Source organism: Convolutriloba macropyga, chromosome 6, assembly GCF_964194025.1.
Source record: "Convolutriloba macropyga chromosome 6, txConMacr16.3, whole genome shotgun sequence".
NCBI lineage: Eukaryota > Metazoa > Xenacoelomorpha > Acoela > Convolutidae > Convolutriloba > Convolutriloba macropyga.
In genome coordinates this window covers 31,999,326-32,015,428 of record NC_134473.1, presented here as the reverse complement: position 1 = coordinate 32,015,428, position 16,103 = coordinate 31,999,326, and the positions used below count along the sequence as shown (strand labels likewise).

At 35.1% G+C, this 16,103-nt stretch overlaps 1 protein-coding gene across 1 annotated transcript in view; it reads left to right on the top strand.

Annotated features, from left to right (window-relative positions):
* The first annotated feature begins 649 nt into the window (after positions 1 to 649).
* Positions 650 to 16,103, top strand: part of LOC142341293 (anoctamin-7-like) — a 59,270-nt gene continuing 43,816 nt past the window's right edge. The window contains exons 1-2 of the mRNA XM_075392214.1: positions 650 to 826; positions 15,040 to 15,179. Of these exons, the coding sequence (XP_075248329.1) occupies positions 650 to 826; positions 15,040 to 15,179 (317 nt within the window). The remainder of the gene's footprint in view (positions 827 to 15,039; positions 15,180 to 16,103) is intronic.

The window sequence follows — 16,103 nt, the reverse complement described above, 5'->3', positions numbered from 1 at the left end:
TGCTCATATGTTCATTTGATTACGTTTCGTCGCCTTTGATTTTTTTCATCTTGGCCCCAAAAACCTTATATAAACATGGTCTTAAAATTTTACCTTGAGTCAATCTGGTCTCAAAATTTTTACACTTCCATGTTTAGGGTCAAAAACAAAAAAAAATGTGGCGCTTTTACTTTCCTACGATGCCCTTGTGCTTCTTGCTGTCATTTTGTAAAAACAATTTTGTCGGTGTTTTTGTATTCTTTTTGGCCGCTTGAAGCCATTTGAATGTTGACGCACCATGATTTCTAATGTAATTTTAGACAAAATGGACGGTTTTTTTTCACTATTTTTGACATATTCCGGTCCTATTTAGAGTAAAAAAAAATCAGAATTGACCCCAGTCTGGGAAGTGAAAAATTGGAATTGACACCGGTATGGCATTTAAAAAATCCAAATTGGCGCAAGTTTGAAAATTGTGAAACAGTTTGAACGCACGTCTGGCATGTAAACAAATTGACTTGAATCAGTGCATGAATCAGTACTGTCGAGGAATTGCATTTAGGCGTGCCCGGAGTTCGGTACGGGAGTTGTTCATAAATCTTTTCACTTAATAATAATTTGATTTGTGAGGAAAGTTGAAGTTTATTCACAATTCAGTCACGTGACGCCAATGAGTAATCATCACCAGGAGAAGTCAAAGAGAAAGAAGAGAGTTAAACGGAGAAGGATGAGTTCGGAAAATGACGATTACACATCTGCAGAAAGAGAAGAGAGAAGACCACCGAAGATGCGACCTAAAACTGCAGATGCTAAACTGGTTCCCAGACCACAGACTGAATTGTCAAAGGTACACCGATTATAATATTTCCTGAATGTGTTTTAATGTTTGCTCAAATCAGAACATATTGCGTTGAACTTTTTGCAAATTTAAAGCTGGACAGCGTAGATTAGCTAACCAGAAACATATCTGGTATAACATTGAGGCCTATTATCTCAGTTTTTCATTGTACGTTAAAAGTAAGATAGCATCCGACTGTTTTACGAAGTGAAAATTAAATGTCGATCATTTTTTTGCCTGCAAATTCACGGGTGGCTATTAATTTATTCGTCCCGTTTTTCTTTGAAACATTTAACGCAACTGTTAACGAATTATAACTTCAAATTCAGTTAAACAAATGCCAAATGTTCTTACAAAATGAAAACATCAGCTGGACATCTTTACCACTTGCAAGCTACTGTTGCACTTAATCTAAATTTCAGGTGTAAGTAAGAGTATTAGCGTAAAAAAAATCAAATACTCAATTCAATATAAGGTAATTTTAGGCCTAACATAAAAGTTTAATTAATTTTTTGCCGGTAAAAAATTATGGCATTTGGTATGTAATAAAAGAAACTCATATTAAACAGTTAAAGATTACAAGCAGTTTCTGACAAATTGAGCAAACACTTCAAAGAACGTCAAATTTAAGTTTAGTTTAAGTTTTAATTTAATTAGCACCCGCTACTTTCATGAAGTAAAAATTCAAATTTTGGGATGATGCGTAACGGTAGCTTGGCAGAAACCCAATGTAGATAACCTTTCTAATTTTAAACTCTAATGCGAGTTCAATAATATCTTAATAAACGTGAAAACATATCACAAGTGGAAAAATCATTTTCCTGGTGAAGCTTGGATGGAGTTCAACAAATTTACATTGCTGTTTCTTGTAAGCAATCATAACGAATTATCACCATCCTCGAAACTTAATCATACTTTGCGTTATTATTATGTTCATAAAAGACTTTGTACTTCATGAAAACATTTGGCGTTTCCTCATGACATTAAGTACCCCAGTCGAGACAAGATGGTTATCTTGCAAGATTCTGCCAGAATCTTGCAAAAACTGTCTATCTTGCAAGATCTGCCAGAAAAATGGTTATCTTGCAAGATCTGCCAGAAAAATGGTTATCTTGCAAGATTCTTGCAAGTTCGTTCCGGTCGAGCTGTCCTTTTATTGGCTCCCATTCAAGCGACACATTTCATTTTGACCAGAAATTTACTTAAGAATCAGTTGCGTATTTTTTAAGAAAAAAATTAATAAATTTAATTAGATTTTGCATCTGGAAATATGAATTATCTGAAGAAAACAAATTAAAACCTGCCTTTGAGAACTGTTAACACAAAATAAATTACTATTAAAAACTGTTTTTTTCAACTTTATCAAGATTTAGTTGATTATTCACGGCTTGCCATTTTTTTGAGCTTCGAAGGACTTTAGAAGAGCTTTTGCGCAAATCTATTGCTGTCAAAGTTACCCGCATTAATCAATTCATCTTGTAGGATCTTGTGCAAAAAAGTGGATATGTTAGAGGATTCTGACAGAGAATTGATTATCTTGTAAGATTCTGGCAGAAAAATTGCTATCTTGCAAGTTTCTGGCAGAAAAATGGTTATCTTGCAAGTTTCTGGCAGAATGAATGGTTATCTTGCAAGATTCTGGCAGAATCTGCCAGAATCTTGCAAGATAAACATTCGAAATCGACTGGGGTATACACTCATTGACAAAGGTAAACGCATATAATGTCATTATACATTTAGTCAAAATCTTCTGGGCCATTTCTTGTTATTTTCTTATTAATCGACGCATAATCATAAGAAATTTAATAGATCTAGATTCGGATAAAATGAGAAGTTTACTTACATAGAAAATTCAATTAAAAGTGGGCCAGTTTTCCGTAAGTTGAGTTCCAACTCTTTTCAACTCGCTCTTAAAGTTGTTTAGTTCACAATACAATATCCTGATTAAATTTATCGTGGCATGAGCAAGTTGAATAGATTTTACATGTGACTCAACTTACTACTGCTAATGGAAAACCGGCCAACTTTTATCTGGATTTTCTTTTTAGGTAAGCTTCTCAGTTTATCCAAGTTTGGATCTTGTAAACTTATGTTGACTATGCGCCATTTAATATAGAAGTCATAAGAACAGAATCAAGTTATGTTGAATAAAATTGGCTTCTAAAACTGGCAGTTTACAATGTAAATTTGCATTTTAGGTGTTTACTTTGGTCAACGAGTAAAAATAAATTTGATTGAATTTACTGAACAGCAAAAGTAAGTTTAGCACGCCCTAGGTTTGCGAAGTAAAATTTCAATTTTTTTCCCGGAATATTACTCTAACATAAAACTGATTTTCAAAAACAATTTTCACACCACTGATCCCCTGCACTAGCCATCTCCTCTTACTGTGAAATTGAAACTCACTTTTGCCGTTAAGTATAAAGCAATGTACTCTTGTGTTTTTTTGAAATAGCAGGTTCAGTCTTTTAACATTCATTGCGTTACAAAAATATTCTTGAAAGATTTTAAGCTTTCTTTTGGTCTTAGTAGATCATTTGAGATTTTTTTCTTTCAAAATTCTCTATTTGTCAAACCATTTGTGGACTATGCGTAATTTTTCATAGAATCAACAGAGAACTGCAAAACTGGAAGAAGCAGAATTATTGAAAATTTGGACAACAATACAGGTGAAACATTTTTGTTTTCAATTTGTTTACACCACAAAAATTCAGATAGAAAATCCGGCGGCCAGTGTTCAGTCTGTAGCAGTAAAATGATGATTGAGTCCCTCTTGAAGTATATTCAACTTTGCCAGAAAGTTGTTAAACAATCTTGCTAAAAGTGATGAAGGCAAGAACAAGCTGACCAAATTTCTCACGAGACTCAATTTACTGCTACTTACAGAAAACTGGTCACCTTCTTTCTTATATTTCTCGGTAAATAAGTTTTCAGTTTTTTTTGATATATCAAGGTTCTGATTATTACGCGTCAATAGATTTATAAATAGAAAAGGTCCAAAATAATTCTGACTCAAATTTACTTCAAAACTGGCAGTTTACCAGGTAAAAAGACATTCTATGCCTGTACATTTGTCAACGAGTGTATATCGAAACTACGAATGTATTCTTAAAAACTACGCGGTTCATTTCAATGGCAAATATTTGAAAAGTGTTCAAAATGTTTAAAAATAAAAAAGATTAGCTGTGATGATTTTACTTAGTTAATGTGAGCACTTGCGTTTCTTTTTGTTTTCCAATTAAAATAATCAGAATAGTAATTGCGTTTAAATGTACGGAAATGACACAGATACAGTTGAGTATGACCTAAGATCTGGTCAATTTGATTTGATGCTCTCGATAAAAATTTTTAATTGCTCGTGAACGAAGTTAATAGCAATTTTTGTAAACGTGTGTGTCTTTTTTTATGCAAAATCTTTGCTTGACGGTTTTGACTTTTCGTGTGACTTTTACGCCCTTGACTTTTTGCGTTTCGCGTGATCCAAAATTTTCTCTCAATCACAATTTCAAGCAGCTAAACTCAATTGGCGGCAATTTAATACTGAAAGTCAGATGAAGAGTGCGCGAAAACTGGTGCCATTTTTCACTTTAAATTTTAATAGTGGTATATGTTAACCTCTAATGTGGTTATTTGAAGCCCACTAGTGAACTTCTTAGTCCCATTTAGGCTCCCCCCTCCTCCCCCCCCCCCCCCCCCCCGACTAAAGCAGGTTGCAATTGATTAAAGCTCCCACTTGTCATTCGAGAGATTTTCATACTCTGCTTTTTCTTTTAATTGCTCTCAAACGAAGTTTGTAGCAATTATATTAGTCCTGTTGGCTTTCAATGTGATTTTTGCTTGAAATTTTTTTTATCCGACCCATTTGACTTTTCGTCTTCAAAAACGGAATAGACGTAGCGCCCGGCGAGCATTAGGTTCTCTTAGAGCCTTTCAACTCCCTGGTCTCCAATTATGCAATATTCTCAAGAGCATTTCGCTCTTTCTTAGTTGTCTATTTTGTTCCTTTTTAGTGGATAAGCATAGCAATAATGATGATTCTGTGCCAATCTTTTTGAAACCAAGAACAAATAAACTTGCAATTAAGAAATTGAAATTGAATTTTAAAATCGGGAATTTTCTCATTTGCATGTCACAACGCTTTATTCGAAGTTAACTGCGGCATAGCACGAAATAAATTTTTGTCTGATTTCATCCATAAGCATAAAAGTGAATCGACTGATAATTTTCGGAAGGATAAATATATTAGTCCTGTCTGTCTTTTTTAATGCGTTTTTTCGCTTGACCATATTTTCTTCTGACCTATTTGACTGTCTGTCCTTAAAACGGGATAACAGTTGGCACACATTGGTCATTAGGTGCTGTTAGAGCCTCTTAGCTCACTAATATCAAAGTATGCGATTCACAAAAACTGTTTTAGAGAATTAAAAGACCGCCTCCGCAGCACTCAATTCGCGACCGTTCATTTAAACTAAAGCTTGCCTCACTAAGCCGTTGCTAGCTACTGACGAAGCCAACTGCTCGCCAGTCGCTTGAGAGCAATTTGCGCGGCGTTAGTTGGTTGTGTTTTTAATTGCCCTCAAACGAAATTTGTAGCAATTATATTAGTCCTGTCGGTCTATTTTTTTGCAATCTTTCGCTTGACCGATTTCTCGTCTGACACTTTTAATCTTTTGTCCTCGAAATTCAGATAAACATGTAGTGTCTAGTGGGCCTTAAGTGCTCTTAAATCCTTTCAGCTCTGTTTCAGCTCAAAGTGTTCTGGAGACTTATACTTATGGTGTGAAGGGTGGTTCTTAAGAACCCTCCACTGTTGACCCCCCCACTATTGCCCCAACCTCCCCTCTCGCTGTTATCCCAAATCCAAACCACTCTCACCCCAGCCCCCCTTCAGCCCTCGGCGCATCCCCCCCCCCCGTTTCTAGCTAGTGACGAACCATCGCTCGCTAAAATACGCAAATTTATACTTGCATTTTTGTTTCAAGCTTATTGATATTTTTTTGACATTTTTTGTTTTTCATCAGCTCTAGGTGTTAAGAAACATCCTCTAGGTTTTCACAATAGGTTACCTTATAGTTTCCAGTGGTAATGAAATGGTTTCTACATTTTAACATCACGAATTTCATCAATTTCCTGACAAAACGTGCTATTTTTTTCAATTTTTTTGACCTTTATTTTTCCCTATTCATGTTTTTTCATTCCCAAGGCACAGAAAACATCCTAAGGGGTTTAACAATAAATTACTGACAAATTTTTGTTGTGATTTTTATTGTTTTTGGAATAGTTTCTCAAATTTTAATGTCACAAAATTTAAGCACTTCTTGATAAATTTGAATCTTTTTCGAAGTTTTATGATTTTTTAGAATGATTCTTTACGGTTAAGGAGCCAAAGAACCTCCTCTAGGCTCTGAAAAAAGGTTACCGTTTAATTTCTAGATGTAATGGAATGCCTTGCAAAATTTCAGAGTCACAAAATATAGCGTTTTTTTTCGAAAATTTTTGCCATATTTTTTCCTTTTTTGACCTTTATAATCTTTTTTCAGGTTTTTTGATCCTCAAGGGTCAGAAAACCTCCGTTAGGTTTTGTTAATAAGTTTTTGGAAAAATTTTGTTGATTATGGATTGATTTTTAAATTTTTAATAACAGATGTTTTAGCAATTTCTTTTATAGAAATTTTTCCTTGTAAATTTTTAGGTTTATCTAGCACCAAGAGCCACGGAACTTCCTCTAGGGTTTGATAATACGTTACTGCATAGTTTTTTACTCTAAGTGAATGTTGTTCAACATTTCGAAATCACGAATTTAAGCAATTTTAAAAAAATTACAATCTTTTTATGTTTTTGACTTTTTTCTGGCACCAAGGGCCCTGGTTCCAAGATTTGATGATAAGTTGCTGTATAGTTTCCAGGGTTAAGGGGATGGTGATCATTTTTTGCTCCAATTTTAAAATTTTTTGGATAAGCTATAATTTTTTTCAAATTTTTTTTGAAAAATTTTTGATGTTTTTCCATGTGTATGGATTTTTACGAGCCAGTGAAACTATTTCAGACTTGAAACAGGGCTACTGGAAGCAATAGTTTCTGGAGGCAGTAAAATGGTTCCTAAGATAATCATATATTGCATTTCAGCGAGACTTTTCTTCAAATTTGCAATTCTTTCCAATTTTTTCAATATTTTAACAGTTTCAATAGTTTAACGTCCATTACTGGCCATTTTTTTTGCCTGGGAGATGCGTTACTCGACAGAACATTCGATTCAACAAACAGTTTTGAACTTTTTTAAAGCGAGTTTGAAAATTTTTTTTATTTTTTCCTTTTTCAGTTTTTAATTTGATTTATTTACAAACAAGGCCAGAAAATTAGAAGTTGCAAAGTCAGATCCCATCATGAAAAATATTTCTATCACTAGTTTTTTCTGTTGGTTAGAGTTCCTTTCCTTTTCTATTTCGTTCACGTTTTATCTCCTTTTCTCACTCTCTCTCTCTCTCTCTCTTTCATTTTTGATGCCCTTGGTCAGCTGCTGTTGTGTGGCGTAATGTCGTCATCTCTGATCCTCATTAACATTGACTTATAGTAGAAAAGTTTTTTATCATAAATGATTTAACAAGCATTTTTAGGAGATCATTGTTAATTGCTCTCAAAAGCAATTTGTAGCAAATATGTTAATCCTGCTTGTTTCTTTTATGCAATTTTTCGCTCTGACCGATTTTTCATCTGACCCATTTGACTTTCGTTTTCAGAAATGGGATAAAGAGGTAGCGCCCCGTTTGCATTAGGTTTTCTTAGAGCCGTTCAGCCCACTAGCATTCATGTATTCGATTAACAGAAACTGTTTTGTAGACTTATACTTATGGTGTGAAGGGCAGTTCCTAGAAATCGATCCCACAACCGACCCACCCACCGCCCCCAAATCAGTCCCCCAATACAGTTTTGCACCTCCGCTGCGCTCACCTTACGTCCCTCAAGTTAACCTAAAGCTAGCCTTACTAAACCGTGTCTAGCTACTGACGGAGCCAACCACTCGCCGGTCGTTTGAGAGCAATTCGCCCGACGTTAGTCGGTTATGTTTATCCTATGTTAGCAGGATTACAAACACTGCAGCGCGACGACCCCGATGACGAGTTTTCGCAAAATAGAGACTGAAGCTGTTTAAGCTCAAAAGATATTAGAGAGAATAAGATAAATTAATTTTAGTAGATTCAAAAGAGAAGAGAAAATATGAGGATTTTAACAAAAGTAAGTCGTATATATAGTCTGAAATATAAATATAACATTTACATTGCACATTTGTAAAAAGGTTAATATATCAAAAATCAGGCAATTTTGGGGCGTATGAGTGGGCGTCATTTCATTATTACTTGCAAAATTTTCACTGACTGGATATTGTTCACAAATTTGCTTTTCCCATTCAATATTAGTAGAGAAGTATCAACATTTGACAAACATACAGATCTGAACTGATTTACAATTTTTTCTAAAATCTAAGCTGCAGTTTTCGTTATAAATCTGCAAGTTTGTTTTCTTTCTGAGTTTATTAACATAAGTTAAGTTTCTAAGCTCTAAGATGTTTTCAAAGTTCTTTTCTGTGCTCCAATACCCGCCTCAGATTGTTGCTGCTAGGTGAAAATCTCGATTCACCCAATAGTTGTTCTCGATGTTGTTATACTTTCTGATCTGACAAAGATTTTGTCAGAAAATCTGCTGCAATTTCATCTGTTGGCGTTTAGATCAATTTGATTGAGTTGTCATCAACTCGTTACCGGGTGAAATGATATTTCGTGTCGATGTGCTTTGATCGTTTGTGAGGCACCGGGTTAGTTGCAAGCTTTATGCACTTTGGTTGTCCTCTCCTATGGTTGTGCGCTCACACTGTTTGTACCCCAGTTCTTAAGGAAGACCACGCAGGAAGATGGCTTCTTGAACCGCGGCAGCTAAACCCTGGTATCCTGCCTCACAAGATGAGAGTGACACTGTTGGTCGCTTATTGACTTGTCAACTGACAGATCCCTCAATGTCTCCCAGCTTGAAACAGTATCCTGTGGTCAATCGTCTATCTTTTACGTCTCCACTCCAGTATGTATCTGTTTCGTCAACTGGAGTGATGCGGCTGGTTGATTGGTATGAGAGATTTAGTATGTTTTAGGTATCTCAACACGCGCTTGTCAGCAATGAAAAAACAGTAGGGTCATTCATGAAGCGTGATATGACATCTGGGATCCACATGATATCTAATTTAGTTTACTTAGCTAAGTAAAGTAGTGAAACTACTAGACTGCTAAACTCTTGTGAATCTACTCTAACTGATTTTTCTTGAGCTATTTCAAGTTTTAGGTTATATTCTGCCGGTGTTTTGCTTGGTTTGCAGTTTTGCACATTGAACTGTTCTAAAATACTTTGAGTGTTCTTTTCTTGATCTAAAGTTATTTCTTCTCTGTTTTTGGAATTCGATTCCAAGAAACCATTCAAGATCTCTTCTGTCGTCCATCTCAAATTTTGATACTAGTGAACTATTCAATTTGTCGATCTCTCTTTGACTTTTTCCTGCTATGACTAAGTCATCAACCAAAATTAGAACAAATAATTTTTTATCTTCTTTGTTTTTCAGAAAAAGACCGTAATCGTGTTTACTTCTCTCAAATTTTTGCTGCATCAGAAAAGTTGAAAGCTCCTGATACCAATTTTTGGCTGCTTGTTTTAGTCCATATATTGATTTTTAAGCTCACAAACTAACTTGTTGCCATTGCTCTCTAACTTTTCAAAACGTTGTGGTTGCTCTAGATAGACCTGTTTGTCTATTTTAGGATACAAATAAGCTGCTTTTAGGTCCATTTGTTTTGAAAAGAAGTTTTCGATAGCTGATGAAGTTAGTAGAATTTTTATAATTTCAAAGACTTCAGGTTTGCTTGTGGGAGGAAAAGTATCCGAATATTCAATTTCCTCAGATTGTTTGAAACTTTTGGCTACATAACGAGCTTCAAACTTATCGATATTTCCGTTTGAGTCATGTTTAAATTTGTACACCCATCGGTCAGGAATAATATTTTTTCCTTTTTGCTCTGGAATTAAGTCCCATGATTCTGTTTCATTTAAACTTTTTATCTCTGTTTTCATTACTTCAAGCCAATTGTCTGTTTGTTCCGAATTATTAGCGTTATCGAAGTTTTCAGGCTCGATGAAATTTTTTGTTTTTTGAACAGCATGAGAATTGCTTTTACCAAAGCGTTCCGGAGGTGCTCTGGACCTATCACTTCGCTTAAAATCTCTATCTTGTGCTGCTTCCTTTCTCAATCTTTTCATTTCATTGTACTCTGACCAAAGTTGGGAAGTTTTGGTCTCATGGAATTGATATTTGACCTAATTTACCTATCATCTACAGTCTTGAGGGTGGTTTTGCTTTTTTCTGTTGAGTTTTTGACAGGTACTAGAAGTTTTGAAGGCTTTTCTATGATTTTCACTGCGACTTTCGGATTAAACTGTACATTAATTTTGGACTCTGGTTTGACACTAGGACTTGGTCTCTCTTGTTTAATTTCTTGTTCAACTTCAGTTTCTGTATTGTGTTCACTTTCCAGAACACTCTCTTTTTCAGTTGACTCAACCTCTGAACTTAACTCACTTAAGTTGTTTGTATCCTGAGGTTCTTCTCTTACTTCGTCTAAGTCTAGATATAGAAAGATGTCTTCTATATCTTCGGTTTCATTATGAAAACCTTTTAGATTGTTTTCATTGAATCTAACGTTTCTAGAAAGGAAAATTTGCCTAGTTTTTTTTATTTTGCAACAAATAAGCTGTTGTGTTATCAGAGTAACCAATGAAAAGGCACTTTGTTGCGTATTGATTGAAATTTGATTTTTTACTGGCATCACGATTTTTTGAATAGGCTACACAACCAAATATTTTCAAATGGTCCCTTCTCGGTTTTCTACCGAAAAATATTTCAAAGGCTGACTTTGTGTTTTTGTCATTGACAACTAAAATTCAAGCATAACATGCTGTATCTACAGCTTGAAACCAATATTTTTTTTGGCAATTTGGAATTATAAGCAGGCATCTAGCAGCCTCTACTACGGTTCTATTAAAGCGTTCTGCAACACCATTTTGCTTGGTTGTTTCAGGAACTGTGTATTCGCGAGAGAATTCTTTGCTTATGAAAAATTTTTGAAAGGCTTTGTTTTTGTATTCTGTCCCCTTATCTGCTCGCAAAATTTTTGGTCGGCCATATTGTGCAACAAACTCCTTCAAAGTTTGCGTTGCTTGCGTTTTGTATTTCAAAAATTTTGCTACTGCTTAGCCACTGAATTCATCTATGAAACAAGTTGCACATCTGTTGCCACCTATACTTGATAGACTCACTGGTCCAATAACGTCAGAGTTTTTTCTTCTAGTTTTTGAGTTGCTTTGTTATCGCTCACTTTTGGAGCAGGCTTTTTCAAAATTTTTCCCAAAGCACAAGTTTCATAAAATTTTGATTCTTGGGAAACTTCATCTGTTGTATTTGCTACATCTCTAAAGTTCAAATGTCCAAAACTTTTGTTCCAAAATTTTGCTTGACATGTGCCCACTCTTAAGTTTGATAAGTGTTGCCTTTTTTTTCTTTTCTGTATGGCAAGAAGCACACTTTGCCTCTTCTAATCAGTCTGAAGCTTTCTTTGCTGCTGAGTTTCAGCAGGGACTTAGATTTGTGTGAAATAATTCGTGTTGCTTTGAACTAAACAGGAAATTAAAATTAAGTTTGTTTTGCACTCTGTTACATGCAAAACTTTTTAAAAAGTCAACTTCTCTAGGATACTTTTTATGTCTCGTGCTTCCACATCTACATCTGCTACTCAAATTTGGAACTAGACAAATTTTGCTTTCTAGAAACGTTAGATTCAATGAAAACAACTTTTGGTTTTCCCTCCATCTGGATCGTTAATTGTGGTTTCAAGTTTTTGATAATTTTTTAACCAAGTTTTGTCTATCATCATGTGATCAGTGCTGCCTGAATCTCTACTAAATCAGTTTTTGAAACTTCAAATGAGCATTCAGCGCTTAAACTAGCCTTTATGAGGACTCTTTTGTTGATGTTTACATGCACTTGCTAGGTGGTTTTTAGCCTTGCAACAACTAGGTGGTTTTTAACAACTAGCTGCTAAATGCCCAGATTTGTTACATACAAAACACAATCTAGGGTTTTTGGAACTACTAGGCATAGGAAAAATCTTCCTAGGATGTGATATGAATGAAGAGTGTATACCAATTTGATGGAAAGCATTCTTTGCTGACATGGCAACGTGCTCATCCTCCTCCGCATCATCTCTCTGTCTGCGGTTCTCTTCGAAGTTGGTGAGACGCTTCCTCGATTTCACAAAATTTTCTGCAGGATTGAAGCTCTACTGCACCACAACACGCTCGTATCCTCGTGGAAGTCCGTTCAATAACATTGCTTTAAAAAGCGTTTCAGAAGGCTCCTCACCAGCATGATGCAAGCGGTTGACCATTTTTTGCGCTCTAATGAAGTACTGGTGAATAGTTTTGTCTTCTTGAAATTATAGTTTGGCCAACTGTCTCATCAGACTTTTGACTGTGGTTGTCTCGTTGCTTCTGAAGTGTTGCTAGAGAAGTTGCCATGCTTTCTGACCGTCTCCGAAACACTTGCCGTTCACACAGTCATGCCGAATAAGCATGAGGTTGCTGGCGTCTAGTGTCATTGCCAGGTAGCACCAGATCTGATTTTTTCGGCTCTCATCTTCTTCTACAGCTGTAGCTTTAGCTTGAGTCTTTGCCTCGTGTTCTCGCGTTTGCGCATCATTGACATCTTTCCTCAGTGAGGCTGGCCTGTCAGCTAGCCCAACTGTGTCTGTGAGCGTTTCCAAGAACCCTTGGTTTGAGCAAAGGCAGAAAAACGAGTGCTCCTTGTTGGTTAGTCCTCTGCCAACCCACTAAACGTCATCCACTGCAAACTATTGTTTGATGGATCCACTATGAAGTTTAAACTTCGACTTTTGTATCACAAATTCTGATTTAGCATTATTTATGAGGGAAATCTCAAATGTTTATCTTGAAACTCTCGTCAATCTAGAAAAAGCAAAAACTGCCAACACTGACACTACATTCTCAATCAAAACTCTATTAGCGTATCAACGGTCTGGTGGCTGGGCGCATAACCTGTTACCAGGATTACGAACACTGTAGCGCATCAACCCCGATGAGGCGGGACGAATTTTGGCAATTTAGAGATTGAATCTGTTTAAGCTCAAAAGATGTTAGAGAGAATAAGATAAATTAATTTTGAGAGATTCAAAAGGGAAGAGAAAATGTGAAGATTTTAACAAAAATCAGTGGTGTACAGATTAAAATATAAATATAACAGTAAAATAAATGTATCACAACATATAATATAACAGTAACATATAAATATAAAGTGTAAAAAGGTTAAAACGTTAACGTATCAAAAATCAGGCGATTTTGGGGCGTATGAGTGGGCGTCATTCCATTATTAAATTCAAAAATTTAGTTCACTTGAGATTTTTCACAAAGTTGCACTTCACATTCAATATTAATAGATATATATCAATATTTGACAAACATAAAGATCTAAACTGATTTACATTCATTTTCTAAAATCTTAGCTGCAGTTGTCGTCATAAATCTGGTAAGTTTGTTTCATTTCTGAGTTTATTAACATAAGTTAAGTTTCTAAGCTCTTAGATATTTTCTAAGTTCTTTTTTGTTCTCCAATATCCTATTTAAAACTACAAAAATACCATGTTTCTTACCAAAAGAAAACACTCGAATACTTCACCTTAAAGTCAACTATTTTTGTTTTACCAGAATTTAAATTATGCGTAATAAATACAATAATTTCAATAAGTTTTAGATTTTAAATTATTATGTCATTGTCTATGCCTTAGCAAGTATATATTAACAATTGTTATTAACGAATTTTAACGGCTATTTGTTGAATATCATAATTAAATTAGCACCATTCAGTTCACAAACTGAACACTCCTTTTTACTCAATTTTTTAAAATCAAAATATAATCAATTTTTGCCATTATTTTTGCACCATTGTTCCAAGCATTATTATCTAAATCTAACTTCCAGATAAATTGCAACAGTGGTTTACAGTTAGTCCCAATCCCAAATTGTTGAGCACTATTCAATTTTCGCAGTTGGTTTCTATGTTTGTTCCTATAAAACTGAACTTGCATCTTTCCTGCAAACCTTTTCTTCTAAATTCTATGCGAGAAATTACGTGAATTACTTGTGAAATTGTGACAATGTTCATTTTGCTCTCATGATTTGACAAAGCTCGTCTTTCTGATTTTTGATATCTGGTAGTTTTTCGTTCCGCTATATTGTCAAAAAACACGATGCCAAAAAGTTACTTTCGTAGAGGATTGATGTAAACAGTTTCTCCAAATACTTGCTGAAATTTTATGTAGTTCTTAGAAAAATTTGAGGTTTTTTGCATATTTTCTACGTAAAAAAATTTTTGCCTGGAAAAAATTGAATATCGGAACTTTATATGGTGGTGACTCATTATTAATGGTTAGCGTTTTTTCATGCTCTTAAATTCCGAAACTACCGGAGGATTTTCCGCAACTCCCATGATTTACTTTCCATACTATGAATTTATGTCTCCTCGGCAATTTTGTTGAATGGCACACTTAGAGACTAGAAAAGCTCTTGAACTTAAAGTCTTGCAAAAAGCTCATCGTCATCGGCTTTTCTCATTTTCATTTCTCAAGGCGGAAAATCACATGTAAAAATGGTCAGACAATAAATCGGTAATGGAAAATTGGTATTACCAACAGGACTATTATTAGAGCTACAATATTGATTGGGGAGCAGTTAAGATGAAGAGCGCCAACACGATAACTGTTTGAATAGCTGATTGTGGCTGATAGTAAACCTGAACAGTGAAATGAAATTCACCAAACAGTGAAAAACGTAGTTTGTTTTCAAAATTCACGATAAATACCAAATATGAATAAAGGTTTTCACATCTACTTTTCACACAAACTTTTCTCTCGGTCAGGAAAAATTTTTCACATTTAAATTTCTTGCTCTCTCCCTCTCAAAATGTTTGCTCACGTTCTTGAATCTAGATAAATCTAAATGTTACATAAATGGGTTATTTTACAGAGGCCCGTTAAATCTTAAAACTTTGTCTCGAAAACAAATTTTGGTGAGTATTTTATGTTTCACGCAAATATTCAAGTCTCTTTGCTGTATGTTAGGACATGGGTCTGGCACTGGAAGGTGTCCTAGACAGACTTGACAATGTTGAGGACTTCTACCTGGATCCATCAACTAACGAGTGGACCCGGATTGACCTGGTACTAGTTCATCGCATCAAAAACAAAGACGACACTCCTGAGTACGTTCACTTCTAATTGGACTATTATCTTGCCAGACCTTGAAAGAATACTACAAGATAACACGCCTTAGCTGCTGAATGGGTCTCTTCAGCACCTTCTTTGACTACTAGAGGCAGTGCATTACTGAGATCACTCTCAAGCACACCATGAACCAAGTGGCTACGCATACACGAAGATTTTCTTTATGAAACATAGAAAACTTTCAAAAATATCTAAAAATATTAAAAATATCAGAAATATTTAGATCTAGTAATAAACGCGTTACTATATAGTTGATTTGATCTTAAAAACTTTGTTAAGGTTTTTGATGTTTCATAAAGAAAACCTTCGGGTGTAAGTAGCCACTTGGTTCATTTCGCCTTCAGTTTCTATTGTCTAGTAGATAGTTTGCAGTTTTCATACACTTTTCTTACTCAAGAACCAAACTGTAAACCTTTTCTTCTAAATTCTATGCCAGCCACTTTTTTACAATCCAAAGAAATTAGGTTGTGTTGGTGCCATTTTGTACGACTCGAAAACAAGTAACGGTGCCGCATCCTTCTTTGATAGATAATTTCGTTTGAGTGTATATGAAACAGTATATGCAGCACGTGAAAACCACGTACTTAGATTAAATAGGAGCACACAATTGACGAGCAGATCAAAGTAAGAGACTTTTTGTCTCAGCTATATTTTTCAGTAAGAAAAAAAAGTAGGCTCAGTGAGAGTAGTAACAAAAGTTCGCACAATGACTAATTTTTTGGAAGTGTCCACAATTTATGACCATGTGTTTGGATGAAAAGTTCTGGGATGTTAATCACTGATTCAGGAGCGTTGGTCGGACCATTAAGGGATTTACCTTTTGTCAATTTCACCCGTTAACTCATGTCTGAATTTTAACTTAATGCTCGGCCAGAGAATGAAATGCAAGTGCCAGGGTCTAT